Source organism: Gadus chalcogrammus, chromosome 17, assembly GCF_026213295.1.
Source record: "Gadus chalcogrammus isolate NIFS_2021 chromosome 17, NIFS_Gcha_1.0, whole genome shotgun sequence".
Taxonomy (NCBI): domain Eukaryota; kingdom Metazoa; phylum Chordata; class Actinopteri; order Gadiformes; family Gadidae; genus Gadus; species Gadus chalcogrammus.
In genome coordinates this window covers 5577447-5593004 of record NC_079428.1, presented here as the reverse complement: position 1 = coordinate 5593004, position 15558 = coordinate 5577447, and the positions used below count along the sequence as shown (strand labels likewise).

The window sequence follows — 15558 nt, the reverse complement described above, 5'->3', positions numbered from 1 at the left end:
TGGTGAACTGTCTTACCTCAGCATTCCTTCGGTTAACTTTGTGTCCGCAGGGTGAATGACAGCCTCCTATTGGTGAACTTTGTGTCCGCAGGGTGAATGACAGCCTCCTATTGGTGAACTTTGTGTCCGCAGGGTGAATGACAGCATCCTATTGGTGAACGACGTGGACGTGCGTGAGGTCACCCACTCCATGGCGGTGGAGGCTCTGAAGGAGGCGGGGTCTGTGGTCAGGCTGTACGTCCTGAGGCCACGCCCCCCTGCTGACACCGTTCTGCAGATCAGACTCATCAAAGGACCCAAAGGTATGGCAGACAGACACGTACGGCAGACCAACACGCAGGAGACAGGCAGGTGTGGCAGACAGACAGATGGGAGACAAAAAGGCAGGAGACGCGGATAGATAATGCAGACAGCATGGTAGGAGAGACAAACAGGTAGGAGAGAAAGACAGATAGGAGAGACAGGCAGGTGTAGGAGAGACAGGCAGGTACGGGAGACAGACAGGTGGGAGAGACAAAAAGGTAGGAGACACAGATAGGTAAGGCAGAAAAAAGTAGGAGAGACAGACAGGTATGGCAGTCAGACAGGTAGGAAAGGAAGACAGGTATGGCAGATAGACGGGTAGAGAGACAGGGAGATACTGGTAAACAAGACAGATAGGAAAAAGAGACAGGTAGGAGAGACAGACAGACAGACAGGTAAGAGAGACAGACAGACAGGTAAGAGAGACAGACAGAACGGTGAGCGGGACCACTAGGTACGGCAGACAGACAGACAGGTAGCCCAAATGCCCCGTCTGTCTCCCTACCTGTCCGTCTCCTCAGGTCTGGGCTTCAGCATCGCGGGGGGAGTCGGTAACCAACACGTTGCCGGGGACAACAGCATCTACGTCACCAAGATCATTGAGGGGGGGGCCGCACACCGAGACGGGCGGCTCCAGATCAGAGACCGGATACTGGCGGTGAGACACACACACACGCACACACACACACACGCACACATGCACATGCGCACACACAAACACACCCACACACAAACACACCGACACACACACAGACACACACACACATACCTTTATGTATGTATGTGATGTGTGTTACTGAATTGAACATGGTTTTAACACCCAATACACCCTAGGCCTGTATTAGTGTAGTGAAGGGAATAGACAGCGGCAAACGATCATCGAATCAACAACTCAGCAATGGACTCGTGTGCTCTGTTTTTTGTTATCGTTGATTACCCCCCAAGCACACACACACACACACACACACACATACGCAAATGCACTCACACACACCCACACACACAGGTACACAAAAATGCACTCACACTTGCGCAGTATGTTAATGTCTCTCAAGGGTGAACAGTATAACTATCCAACTGGGAGAGAAAGGGAGAGAGAGAGAGAGAGAGAGAGAGAGAGAGAGAGAGAGAAAGACATTTACATACTGTATGTTAAGGTCTCTGTCAGGTGAACAGTATGTTAATGTCTCTCTCTCTCTCTCTCTCGCCTGCTCTCACTCTCTCTCTCAGATGAGCAGTGTGTTTATTTCCCTCTCTCTAAGTCTCTCTCTCTCTCTCTAATTCTCTCTCTCTCGCTCTCTCTAAGTCTCTCTCTCTCACTCTCTCTCTAAGTCTCTCTCTCTCTCTCTCTCTCTCTCTCTCTCTCACTCTCTCTCTCTCTTTCTCTCTCTCAGTCTTTCTCTCTCTCTCTCACTCTCTCTCTCAGGTGAACAGTGTGCTAATGTCTCTCTACCTCTTTCCCAGGTGAACAGTATGAATTTAGAGGAGGTGCTCCATGAAGATGCGGTCACTGCACTGAAGAACACGTCGGAGGTTGTTTACCTGAAAGTAGCCACGCCAACTGCTGGCTACACACACCCCCCTGACCTCACCAGCTGTAAGTAGCCACACACACACACACACCCACACACAAACATACAAAAAACAAAGCAGTAGTCCCTCGTGGTCCATCTCTACCTCTATCTGTCTTTCCCTCTCTCACTTTGTCTCTCTCTCTCTTTTACTCTTTCTCTCTCTCTCTCTCTCTCTCTGTCTCTCTCCATCTGTCTCGACCGCCCACTATCTCCCTCTCTGTAGCCTATATGGAACCTGAATATCTCGCTGATTACCCACAAGCCCTGCCTCCACCGTCGCCACGGCGATACTCACCGGTCTCCCATGGCATGATGGGAGAGGACGACTATGCGCGGTAGGAGTTATTACCTCATCGGACCTCCCCCTACTTGAACCCACCAAACCTACCTCATCAGCACCCTTTGAACATGTGTCCGTGCGTATGTGTTTGTGTGTCTGTGTGTGCGTGTGTGTGTGCGTGCATGTGCATGTGAGGTGAGTGTGCGTTTGTGTATACGTGTGCGAGTACATGTTTGTGTGTGCATACGCGTGAGTGTGTACATGTGCATGTTTGTGTGTGTGTGTGTTGCAGGGAGCCTCGGCGTGTGTGTGTGCAGCGGGGGTCCTCGGGTCTGGGCTTCAACATCGTTGGAGGAGAAGACGGGGAGGGCATCTTCATCTCCTTCATCCTGGCTGGAGGCCCGGCAGACCTGAGTGGAGAGCTGAGGAGAGGAGACCAGATCCTCACTGTAAGGACACTCTACTATACCACACACTGGAGAGACCAGATCCTCACTGTAATGACACTTTACTATACTACACACTGGAGAGACCAGAGCCTCACTGTAATGACACTCTACTATACCACACACTGGAGAGACCAGATCCTCACTGTAATGACACTTTACTATACTACACACCGGAGAGACCAGAGCCTCACTGTAAGGACACTCTACTATACCACACACTGGAGAGACCAGATCCTCACTGTAATGACACTCTACTATACTAGACACTGGAGAGACCAGATCCTCACTGAAATGACACTTTACTAAACCACACACTGGAGAGACCAGAGCCTCACTGTAATGACAACACTTTACTATACTACACACTGGAGAGACCAGATCCTCACTGTAATGACAACACTTTACTATACTACACACTGGAGAGACCAGATCCTCACTGTAATGACACTTTACTATACCACACACTGGAGAGACCAGATCCTCACTGTAATGACAACACTTTACTATACTACACACTGGAGAGACCAGATCCTCACTGTAATGAGAACACTTTACTATACTAGACACTGGAGAGACCAGATCCTCACTGTAATGACAACACTTTACTATACTACACACTGGAGAGACCAGATCCTTACTGTAATGAGAACACTTTACTATACTACACACTATACAAGGCAATAGTCCCATCCATGTTATAACACTGCACTAGAGTATACTATACCACCCACTATACAATACTACCGCTTAATAACACTACGCTACAGATCCTATACTATACTACACACTACACACCTTACTACCGTGGATTAACACAGTATAATTATGCTATGCTAAAGGTATAAAAATAACCCTATCTTGTTTGTGTGTGTGTATGTGTGTGTGTGTGTGTGTGTGTGTGTGTGTGTGTGTGTGTAGGTGAATGGTGTGGATCTCAGACATGCGACACATGAACAGGCAGCGGCTGCACTGAAGAATGCTGGACAGACTGTTACCATAGTAACACAGTACAGACCAGAGGGTGAGGAACCAAACACACACACACACACTCACAGAAAAGCACAAAGACACACACACAGAAAAACACAAAGACACACACACACTCACACATGCATTCACAGATAAACACAAAGACACACACACGCACACACACTATGATGTACCAATGCTTCTCCACTGTATCAAAGGTATCTAAGCCTTGTATGTGTGTGTCTGTGTGTGTATTTATGATTGTGTGTGTGTTTATGTGTATTTGTGTGTGTGTGTATTTGTGTTTGTGTGAGTGTGTGTTTGTGCATGTGTGTGTGTGAATGTGTTTGTGTGTGTGTATATTCATGTTTGTGTTTGCAGAGTACAGTCGTTTTGAAGCTAAGATTCACGATCTGAGGGAACAAATGATGAACAGCTCCTCAGGATCCCTGAGAGCCAACCGATCCTTCTACGTCAGGTACACACACAAAAAAAAACAGAACCACACACACCCACACATGCATATACACACACATCATAAAAAATACAGTGAAATCTTAGAATTATTAAGATTTCATTAAGATTGCTATCTATATGCAGGGTATCCTTTCTGTAAACTACTTAATTGATTATTCCCTGTGTGTGTGTGTGTGTGTGTGTGTGTGTGTGTGTGTGTGTGTGTGTGTGTGTGTGTGTGTGTGTGTGTGTGTGTGTGTGTGTGTGTGTGTGTGTGTGTGTGTGTGTGTGTGTTGTCTCAGAGCACTTTTTGACTACGATAAGCAGTGGGACTGCGGAGTCCTATCACAAGCCCTGGACTTCAACTTTGGGGAGGTGCTTCACGTGATCGACAGCTCAGAGGATGAATGGTGGCAGGCCAGGAGGCTGAACCAGCAGGGAGAGCTAGAGGAGGTTGGATACATCCCCTCCAAACACAGGTACAAACACACACACACACACACACACACACACACACACGACCAAATCTTTAATGTCTCCAGGTAACTATGGAGGATGTTGTGTGGAGTTCCTCAGGGGTCTGAGGAACTAGAGACCTTGCTTTTCATTTGTTTGCTTGGTAAAGGAGTACATGGAGACATACTATTATATAGATATACATCGATAGAAAGATAAGTATAGAGATATATTATATACAGCGTACAATGTGTGTGGGTATGTGTGTGTTTCAGAGTGGAGAGGAAGCAGTGGTCAAGATTTAATAAAGGTATGAATAAACACCCTTTGCTTCCTCTTAAATCCTTGTTGTGTTTACATAAAGTGTGTTTACTGTGTTTTTTTATGTTACAATGTGTGATTGTCTTTCAGTTGAAGGATTTGTCCAGAGTTATGAGATGGTGACACAAATTGAAGGTCAGTTGATCTCTCTCTCTCTCTCTGTAAGTGGACTACGCTCGCCCGGTTGTCATCCTCTCTCTATATATAACAAACTCTCTCTCTCTCTCTGTAAGTGGACTATGCTCGCCTGGTGCTCATCCTCTCTGTATAAATAATAAACTCTCACTCTCTCTGTGTAAGTGAACAATGCTCGCCCGGTTGTCAACCTCTCTCTATATATAACAAACTCTCTCTCGCGCTGTATGTGGACTACGCTCGCCCGGTTGTCATCCTCTCTCTATATAATAAACTCTCTCTCTCTCTCTCTGTTAGTGGACTTCGCTCGCCCGGTCATCATCCTCTCTCTATATAATAAACTCTCTCTCTCTCTCTGTTAGTGGACTACGCTCGCCCGGTCATCATCCTGGGGCCCACTAAGGACCGCCTGAACGACGATCTGCTCTCCGAGTTCCCAGACAAGTTTGGCTCGTGTGTTCCCCGTAAGTACAACTGGTTATACTGGTTATAAACTCGTTTTCCATTTTATACTAGGTGTACTGCTGGTTATAATAACTAATTGTTATACTGTTTATTAACTGCTTATGCTATAAACACTGGTTCAATTGTTAATACTGGTTGAATACGGCTAAAATATGGGTTATATACTGGTTATATACTGGTTTCAAATGGTTATATACTGGTATATAAATACTAACCCCCTCGTTCTCTGTGTCTAGATACGACTCGCCCCCAGAGGGAGTATGAGGTTGATGGGCGTGACTATCATTTTGTGTCGTCACGGGAACAGATGGAGAGAGACATCCAATCCCATTGCTTCATTGAGGCTGGACAATACAACAACCATCTGTATGGGACGTCCGTACAGAGTGTGAGACAGGTGGCTGAGCAGGTAAACATACACACACACAGACACACACGCACACACACACACACCCACACACACACACACACACACACACCCACCCTGCCATCCACCCACCCACCCGCCCGTCCGCCCGCGCCCGTCCGCCCGCGCGCGCACACATACACACACACACACACACACACACACACACACACACACACACACACACAACCAAACTCACAAAGACAAACAAACAGCAGTGAAAATATTGCACTGGATATTTTTACAGCACGGAAAAACACTGTAATGGGTGTGAAACATTAGGGTAAGCAATTTACTGGATGATACAGCAAGATAAACACTGCCTGTGTTACAGCAGGGTAAACACATCCAGTACAGGGTAAACAGTGTACTGGATGTGTTACAGCAGGGTAAACACTGTACTGGATGTGTTACAGCAGGGTAAACACTGTGTACTGGATGTGTTACAGCAGGGTAAACACTGTACTGGATGTGTTACAGCAGGGTAAACACTGTTCTGGATGTGTTACAACAAGGTAAACACTGTTCTGGCTGTGTTACAGCAGGGTAAACACTGTTCTGGATGTGTTACAACAAGGTAAACACTGTTCTGGCTGTGTTACAGCAGGGTAAACACTGTTCTGGTTGTGTTACAGCAGGGTAAACACTGTACTGGATGTGTTACAACAAGGTAAACACTGTACTGGCTTTGTTACAGCCGGGTAAACACTGTTCTGGATGTGTTACAACAAGGTAAACACTGTTCTGGCTGTGTTACAGCAGGGTAAACACTGTACTGGCTTTGTTACAGCCGGGTAAACACTGTACTGGCTGTGTTACAACAAGGTAAACACTGTACTGGCTGTGTTACAACAAGGTAAACACTGTACTGGCTTTGTTACAGCAGGGTAAACACTGTACTGGATGTGTTACAACAAGGTAAACACTGTACTGGCTTTGTTACAGCAGGGTAAACACTGTGTACTGTCTTTGTTACAGCAGGGTAAACACTGTACTGGCTTTGTTACAACAAGGTAAACACTGTACTGGCTTTGTTACAACAAGGTAAACACTGTTCTGGCTGTGTTACAGCAGGGTAAACACTGTTCTGGTTGTGTTACAGCAGGGTAAACACTGTGTACTGTCTTTGTTACAGCAGGGTAAACACTGTGTACTGGATGTGTTACAACAAGGTAAACACTGTACTGGCTTTGTTACAGCAGGGTAAACACTGTTCTGGCTGTGTTACAGCAGGGTAAACACTGTACTGGCTTTGTTACAGCAGGGTAAACACTGTGTACTGGACGTGTCGGCCAACGCTGTGAGGAGGCTCCAGGCTGCTAACCTCCACCCCATCGCCATCTTCATTCGACCGCGCTCGCTGCAGAACATCCTGTGAGTACTAACGACGACTTCATCACACTAGTATTATTACTACATACTACACATGTAGAAGAATGCAGTTCATTGGTCAGTGATGAGGACGAAGAGCCGCAGTGGTACTGAGTATCCATTAGTAACACTGCTGTGTCAATGTGTTCGTGTGTCCAGGGACTTGAACAAGCGTCTGTCGGAGGACCAGGCTGGGAAGGCTCTGGACCGCGCCATCACCCTGGAGCAGGACTTCATAGAGTGTTTCACAGGTACTATATACCATATGCATACTCTATATACTATCTTTATACTGTGTATTATAACTATATACTCTACATACTATCTTTATACTGTATATTATTTCTATATACTACCTTTTTACTATATCTTATATCTATATACCCTATTTACTCTATATGCTATCTATATACTCTACTTACTATCTTTAAACTGTATATTCTATCTATATACTCTATATACCATCTTCACTGTATATTCTGTCTATATTCTCTATTTACTCTATATGCTATCTATATACTCTATATACTATTTGTATACTATATACTATCTATACACACTATATACTGTATATATATACTTTGTATGCTATCTATATACTATCTATATGTACTATATACTGTATATATATACTTTCTATGCTATCTATATACACTATATACTGTATATATATACTTTGTATGCTATCTTTATACTATCTATATACACTATATACTGTATATATATACTTTGTATGCTCTCTATCTGCTATCTATATACACTATATACTGTATATATATACTTTGTATGCTCTCTATCTGCTATCTATATACACTATATATACTTTTAATGCTATCTCTATGCTGTGTATCCTTTCTGTAAACCACATTCATACTGCATGTAGCAGTCGCTCTTGACTCTAGCCCCCTAGGTGGCGTTACTGGGCTGGAGTGTGTGTGGGGATGGCTGGCTCCAGAGACTCATCAACCTAACTCGGGCCATCCGTCAGACCCTCTCCACACAATGGTGTCTATATACCCTGTACTAGTACTGCAGTACTACGATGCCTTTGTGGCTTGTGTTGCAGCGATGGTGGAAGGCGGGAGTTTCCAGGACGTTTACGACCAGGTGACTGCGGTCATCCAGGAGCAGAGCGGCCCCTACATCTGGGTCCCCGCCAGAGAGAGCTTCTGATTGGTCCCTAAACCTGGGATCCCGCGAGAGAGACGTTCTGATTGGTCCCCACGTCTGGGATCCCCACTAGAGAGACGTTCTGATTGGTCCCCACGTCTGGGTCCCCGCAAGAGCGAGCTTCTGATTGGTCCCTAAACCTGGGATCCCGCGAGAGAGACGTTCTGATTGGTCCCCACGTCTGGGTCCCCGCTAGAGAGACGTTGTGATTCGTTCCTACATCGGGGTCCCCTCTAGAGACGTTCTGATTGGTCCCCTGCTGGAGAGACGTTCTGATGGGTTGCTGCTTCCAAGTCACCATGGATACCATCTCAGCCGTCGCCCCTGGTGATGGCTGCCTCTCTCTGAAAGACACACCATGGAGCCTGTTAACGCTGAGACGATCCCCGTGGAAATGATCACCATGAAACCTGCCGCTGCGGTGACATAGAGGAACTATTTTTGATATGACATCCATCAACCAACCCTTACCTCTTTATTATCTACCCGCACCAACTTATTATCTATCCTCTTTCTCTGACGGGAGGGAACGAGAGAGAGAGAGAGAGAGAGAGAGAGAGAGAGAGAGAGAGAGAAAGAGAGAGGAACGATGGAGGGATGATGCAGAAGATTAGAGTCTTTGTATCTGGTGCTGTGATGGTCTAGAAGGCCACTGTGGTGATATCAATATAACACATATTCTATTGATTCATTTATTTATTGATTAGTCTATTTATTTTGGTCGAATGATCTTAGTCATTATACCCAGTGTGTATATATATTTAATATATGGGGCTTCTTCACCATCGTGGAGATAGGTGTCGACCAGGTGTACCTGCTAATCTACACGGTACAGGTGGTCAGGTACCTGGTGGACCAGCAGGTGAACAGGTCCACCTGCAAGTCCACCAAGAGTACCAGGTCTTGCACACTGGTCAGAAATGGGCTTTAGGGGTTAGGGGGTAAGGGTTAGATTGGGTTAGGAGGTTAGGGTTAGAGTGGGTTTTGTTTAGAGTCGGGAAGGGGGTTAGTTTGTTAGGGCTAGAGTGGGTTGAGGGGGCTATGGTAAGGGTGTTTATCTAGTCCCTTCTAGTAGAGTTCTAGTTCAATATGTATCATATCCAAAAATGTATTATGCTGTTCTACACGAAACGCACACTCACACCCTTCTGTACAACACACACACCTTCCCCGGAACACCCTCTCACAACAAACACACACAGGTGTCTCTGATACTGATGTATAATATTTTTATTATTCAAATTCAATGAATGATCTGAATAAAATTAATTATAAAATGTTTAACAGAGTCTGTCTTTGTTAACCATAATGCAATTGTACAGCAATAACAGTATAATATATTAAATATTTGTATGTGAATGTCACAAGCATGATTTATTGTTGAACTGAACAAGACATTATATAATTGTGTGTTTGTATGTCGTGTTTGTATGTCACTAGCAATAGATACGTGTATCACTAAGTGTGTGTGTGTGTGTGTGTGTGTGTGTGTGTGTGTGTGTGTGTGTGTGTGTGTGTGTGTGTGTCTAGCATGACCTAATAGTGTGCTGAACTTGACAGTGATTAGATAACTTTCTATATTTTACACCATTAATTAAACAATACATATGAACAACATATATAAACTTTTTTGTTTACAATAAACAATGTAGACCATCAACAATTATTAGCAAGTATTATTATTATGACTTAAGTGGTAATCCCTGCTCTGCAAACATGGTTGTGAAAATGTTCATGTCCACTTAGGATTCATCCTTCCATTGTCTGTCTGTCTGCCTACCTGTCTGTCTGCCTTTATGCGGGTACAGGTCTAACTGTCTGCCTCTATGTGGGTACAGGTCAGTTGTAAAGGCAAGAGCATCCGGGTCATGAAGTCCGTCTCGCCTCGAGTGAACCTTCGGGCTTCACCTGAAACCGTTAGCAACACAGCGTTAGCAACACAATTTATACAGAGATAGATATAGAGCTCACCGTGTGTGTGTGTGTGTGTGTGCGCGCGTGCGTGCGTGCGTGTGTGTGCACTCACCCTCTGCTTGCTGTGTGTGTGCGCGTGCCCGACAGGTGAGTGTGAGCGAGCGGCACACGGTGCTACTGCTACATAGGCTGCTCAGGTACTGGAGCAGGCAGTCAGAGTCCTCCTCACACACCTGAAACACACACACACACACACACACACACACACACACACACACACACACACACACACACACACACACACACACACACACACACACACACACACACACACACACACACACACACACACACACACACACACACTTGTGAAGGCTAATCACACTCACACCTGGTGGTAAAATATGTCACCTTTAATGTTTTGTTAGTGTAGCATACTCAGTGTTATTTACGCATAGCATGCTTAATTTTACTTGAGCACAGCATACTAAAGTTACTTTTTGTGTAGCACACTGAATGCCACTTTGGCTTTGCGCGCTAAATGTTGTGTTACTGGTGTAGAGGACTCTCACCAGACCCCGCCCACGGGAGTAGACGCGGATACGCCCTCTGACCCGCAAGGCTCGCTGTAGCTCCTCCCACTGAGAATCAGCCAATCCCAATAGAAGACGAACTAGTGGACAGGAGAACCAGACTTGGGCCTCCCCTGTACCATCCTCCATAATGATCCTAAAAATATGCCCCAGAACAGAGAGGTACTTCAGAGTGTTCATACCCTTCGCTCAAATATGAAACACATTGACGGACAGAAGGTGCAGTGGCCCTTCACTCTGTACTGGCTGTAGATATGTTGGTTTCAAAAAGGTCTTCAAGCACATGCGACCACTTGGTCGGATCACTTGACATTCACATATTATGCTCATGTTCTCCTTTCATTACCATGCAGAGAGATATACAGCTATTACACATCTATACAGCTATTTATGTAACAATTTAGAGAACTTTAAACACACATCTATAGTTCTAGCCCTCTTTATATCTAAATCGATATGTAGGATGAATCACGCACGCAAACACAATCCTCTTACTTGGCTGTGGATTGGAAGACAGCTGTGGTGGAGTAACATTGAGGACTGGAACATCTGGACTAAGAGAGACAACATATATATATACAAATACATAAAGGTGTGTGTGTGTGTGTGTGTGTGTGTGTGTGTGTGTGTGTGTGTGTGTGTGTGTGCGTGCGTGTGTGTTATATAGTCTATATAGAATATCTCTACCTGTATGAACGTGCTGTCACAGAGAGAGCAGCTCCAGGTCAGCTGAAGGTAGAGCACACAGACCACATGACCTTTGACCTGACCCACAATGCACCTCTTCTCCCCGGGCTGCATCCAGTCCATCAGATGCACGAGTGGAGTGGAGGGCTGGGGAGGGCTGGAGGGACAAAAAGGGCAACCAGACGAGTGGAGTCACAGGTAGACAGACAGGTAGACAGATGAGGAGACAGACGGGAAGGGAGACGGGTAGAGAGAGGAAGAGAGATGAGCAGACAAATGGGTAGACACACGGGTAGAGAGAGGGAGACAGACAGATAATAATAATAATAATAATAATAATAATAATAATAATAATAATAAATTGTATTTATAATGCACTTTATATTCAAGAATCAAGATAGAGATAGGTAGACAGACAGGTAGACAGATGGGTAGATAGATGGGTCGGGGAGACAGGTAGCGAAAGATAGACAGACAGATAGAGAGATAGACAGAGAGGTAGACAGAGAGGTAGACAGAGAGGTAGAAAGACAGGCAGATAACAGGGAGTCAGATACACAGACAGACCGGTAGACGCATTTATTTTGAGCGAGCAAACCATTCGCAGATTATCTTATTTGCATCAAGCTCCTTTTTTCAGAATGGCTGGAAAGTGGACAGATTCCGCAAGTTTTATAGCGGTTGGCATAAGGGTTGCATTGCCACCATCTGCTGTACTTTCTCTTTGCCCATCTATTCTGGCTTTGCTATGCCGTGTGTGAAAGGGCAAAGGACCAAAGTATTCCAGGAACGGTGTGTGAAAGGGGTTTCAATTACCTAGAGTCTCCCAGCTGGCTGACAGTAACACAGCTCACAGGGAGAGAGTTACAGTAGACACCCCCTGATCTACAGAAACACACATTATACACACGTTATATAATGTATAGCACATACAATACATGGCACACACCCTGTTCTATAGAAACACACACTTTATACGGTGTGGCTTAGCTCAGGAGGTAGAGCAGTTGTCTTGTAGCCGAAAGGTTGCTAGTTCGATCCCCAGAGTGTTGATGTGTCCCTGAGCAAGACACTTAACCCTAGCGGCTCCTGACGAGCTGGCTGTCGCCTTGCATGGTCGACTCGGCCGTCGGTTTGTCAATGTGTGTATTGACCGATGTAAGTCGCTTTGGATAAAAGCGTCTGCTAAATGCCCTAATTGTAATTATACATGTTATACAAAATATATACATTACAGTACACCAACCCTGATCTACAGCAACACACATTAAAACACATGAGGTTAAATGACATGAGAGAGATATGTACAGTACATATATATATATACCATATCTATCTATATTTATATCTATCATTCCATATTTATATCTTTATCTATATTTATATCAGTCTCTATTTGTAGTGTGTATAGATAAATAGATATTGGTGTGTGTGTGTGTGTGTCTGTCTATATATAAATAGATATGTGTGTGTGTGTGTTTGAAGGACCTCGACAGCCTCCGTTGAAAAGCTGACAGCAGCAGCGTGTTGCCAGGCAACAGGCCAGGTGGGTAAGGGGCGCGGCTTAGATCCAGATATACGTGAACACTCCTCCCACTCTGGTCACACATTGTGAGGCGAAGTTTAAGACCCTCCCCAACATCTGTAATGGTAGGGTAGGAAATACATAAACAGATATATAGGTTATATACTGATATAAAGGTTAAATGGATAGATAGGATGTATTCAATGAATAGGTTAGACAGGTTTTCATCCAACCTGTGTGTGTGTGTGTGTGTGTGTGTGTGTGTGTGTGTGTGTGTGTGTGTGTGTGTGTGTGTGTGTGTGTGTGTGTGTGTATGTGTGTGTGTGTGTGTGTGTGCGCGCGCGCGCGCACGTGCGTGTGTGACTCACCCGAGTGTGCGTGACCAGTGTTGGTATTTTCTAGCAGACTAATCCTTTCGGACAACACACCCTGAAACCAAACCATCTCTGCTGAACTATACAAACACAAACAAACACATACACACACAAACACACCGTATTATCTTCGATGACAAAAAAGACAGACAGACAGGCAGAGAGACAGACAAAGAAAATGTGAGACGGATAGACACAGAGGCACGTAGGCAGACAGACAGGTACCTGGAGTCCAGAAGTTCAGAGACAGACATCAGGTTGGGAGAGAGACACTAGAAAAACAGAGACAGAGAGAAAGAGATAGAGATTAGATTAGATTAGAAATGTGTATGTGTGGTTCTGTGTGTGCGCAGATACGTGAGGGTTTACCTGGCTGTGGAGGAGATTGGGCAGGGCAAGTGTGTGGAACGTCCAATCGGAGCCCACCTGGAGGGCGGGGTCAGTGTGTAGTTCCACCTTGCTCTGCCAAGGAGCCACTTTACCACTCAGAAGGCTGGTATCCTGACAGAAAGACAACAAGATCTGAATAAAATATCTACATATATATATACACAGTAGATCTAGATCTGTAGATCTATCTATCCATCTATCTATCTATCAGTATATATTATATAATAGGCTATTAGGCTCAAATAGTTCTGTGCTACTTCACCATGACCAAGCAAACACAGATGAAAGGCAAGGGCTCTAGAAATGACCCCTGAGGAACTCCAGACAACATCCCCCCCCAGGTTACCTTGAGACATTTAGGTGGGTGGGAGGTGGTCAGTACTGTGTGTGTGTGTGCGTGCGTGCGCGTGAGTGTACCTGTGTATTTGGAACAACGATCCGGTACAAACAGTTTGGCTGCAAGACAGGAAACCATTGCACGGCCCTCGACTGATACACAACCTGTACCTGCACACAACACACCAAAACATGTAACTACACAAAACACAAAACCACATGTTACTACACACAACATAGAATGGACCTACAGACGAAACAACATAACCTGTATCTACACACAACCCAACAGGCAACTAGGCACACAACAGTACATGTACCTATGGATACACAACACAACACGCAACTAGACACAAAACACTACATGTACCTACGGACACACAACAAACATCTATTCTTATAATGGGATGTGTGGGGATGACATGCGTTACCTTGGTAACATGATTGTCCATTTCCGCGCCCGTGACCAGGCTATTTTTTGGGTCCTTCCCCCATTTCAGGGCTGGACCAAGCAGCTCAGCTCTAACCTGGAAGCTGAGAGTAAGCCCAGCCTCCTCTCGCTCAGCACCCGTGTTCCTCCAGGACAAGCCCTCTTTTTGCTCCACCCTCATCACCACAGAGACGCATGGATGCTGACTGCTCCTAGGTAACCTCTCCTCCTCTTCTCCATCAAGCTTCACTCTCTTCTCCTCCCTCTCCTCCTCCTCCTCTCCTCTCTTAGCCCTCTCTGCTTGCAGGTGCGTTGCCATGGCAACCGAGGGGCTCAGGATGTGCACATCACTCGAACAGAACTGGAGATAGGATCTAACACACACACACACACACACACACACACACACACACACACACGCGCATTTACCTAAATTGTGTTGCCTATAGCGTGTTACCAAAAAGCATTTTACTTATAGTGTGTTGCCCCTAGTTTGTAACCTTTAGCGTATTACCTATAGTTTGCTACCCCTAGTGGGTTACCTGAAGTGCGTTACCTGAAGTGTGTTACATTTAGTGTGCCATCTGTGGTGTGTTACCTGCAGTGTGTTACATTTAGTGTGCTATCTGTGGTGTGTTACCTGCAGTATGTTAGGTATAATACGTTACCTGTAGATTGTTACCTGTTGTGTGTTTGAAGTAGGGCTGTGATTTTCGATCTCGACTTTGATTTTAGCGTCAAACGATCACAAAACGAATATAATCGAGTTTTCGTTTTTATTTTTTTATTATTACCGGTATTATTATTTTTTTTAATTTATTTTTTTATTAAATATTTCATAGAAAGTGCAGAACAGCTGGATACATATCTGTAAGTTAATGTAGATTTTTGACCATTTTGTGCATTTTTCTAAGGTGAAATTTCAAAGTACTCAGTTACTAAGTGCTTTTGGGA

At 45.0% G+C, this 15558-nt stretch overlaps 2 protein-coding genes across 4 annotated transcripts in view; one reads left to right on the top strand and one right to left on the bottom strand.

Moving 5' to 3' along the window:
- LOC130370081 (disks large homolog 4-like) overlaps nt 1–9750 on the top strand; it is a 15347-nt gene extending 5597 nt beyond the window's left edge. For both annotated transcript variants that reach the window (XM_056575749.1, XM_056575750.1), the window contains 15 exons: nt 133–302; nt 825–961; nt 1768–1900; nt 2101–2212; nt 2450–2606; nt 3525–3627; nt 3957–4053; nt 4334–4510; nt 4763–4797; nt 4899–4943; nt 5306–5407; nt 5645–5817; nt 7076–7188; nt 7345–7436; nt 8252–9750. In XM_056575749.1, coding sequence (XP_056431724.1) covers nt 133–302; nt 825–961; nt 1768–1900; nt 2101–2212; nt 2450–2606; nt 3525–3627; nt 3957–4053; nt 4334–4510; nt 4763–4797; nt 4899–4943; nt 5306–5407; nt 5645–5817; nt 7076–7188; nt 7345–7436; nt 8252–8358 — 1753 coding nt within the window. In that variant the 3' untranslated portion in view covers nt 8359–9750. The remainder of the gene's footprint in view (nt 1–132; nt 303–824; nt 962–1767; nt 1901–2100; nt 2213–2449; nt 2607–3524; nt 3628–3956; nt 4054–4333; nt 4511–4762; nt 4798–4898; nt 4944–5305; nt 5408–5644; nt 5818–7075; nt 7189–7344; nt 7437–8251) is intronic.
- ctc1 (CTS telomere maintenance complex component 1) overlaps nt 6822–15558 on the bottom strand; it is a 20876-nt gene continuing 12139 nt past the window's right edge. Inside the window, exons 14-26 of one of the 2 annotated variants that reach the window (XM_056575696.1) lie at nt 14606–14978; nt 14256–14345; nt 13818–13949; nt 13674–13720; nt 13443–13528; nt 13038–13191; nt 12366–12434; nt 11550–11706; nt 11358–11416; nt 10842–10998; nt 10382–10502; nt 10136–10263; nt 6822–8699 (exon numbers count right to left, since the gene is read on the bottom strand). In XM_056575696.1, the coding sequence (XP_056431671.1) occupies nt 10166–10263; nt 10382–10502; nt 10842–10998; nt 11358–11416; nt 11550–11706; nt 12366–12434; nt 13038–13191; nt 13443–13528; nt 13674–13720; nt 13818–13949; nt 14256–14345; nt 14606–14978 (1543 nt within the window). In that variant the 3' untranslated portion in view covers nt 6822–8699; nt 10136–10165. Of the gene's footprint in view, nt 8700–9512; nt 10264–10381; nt 10503–10841; nt 10999–11357; nt 11417–11549; nt 11707–12365; nt 12435–13037; nt 13192–13442; nt 13529–13673; nt 13721–13817; nt 13950–14255; nt 14346–14605; nt 14979–15558 lie in introns of those variants that run through there. The other variant, XM_056575695.1, reaches the window with a different exon arrangement.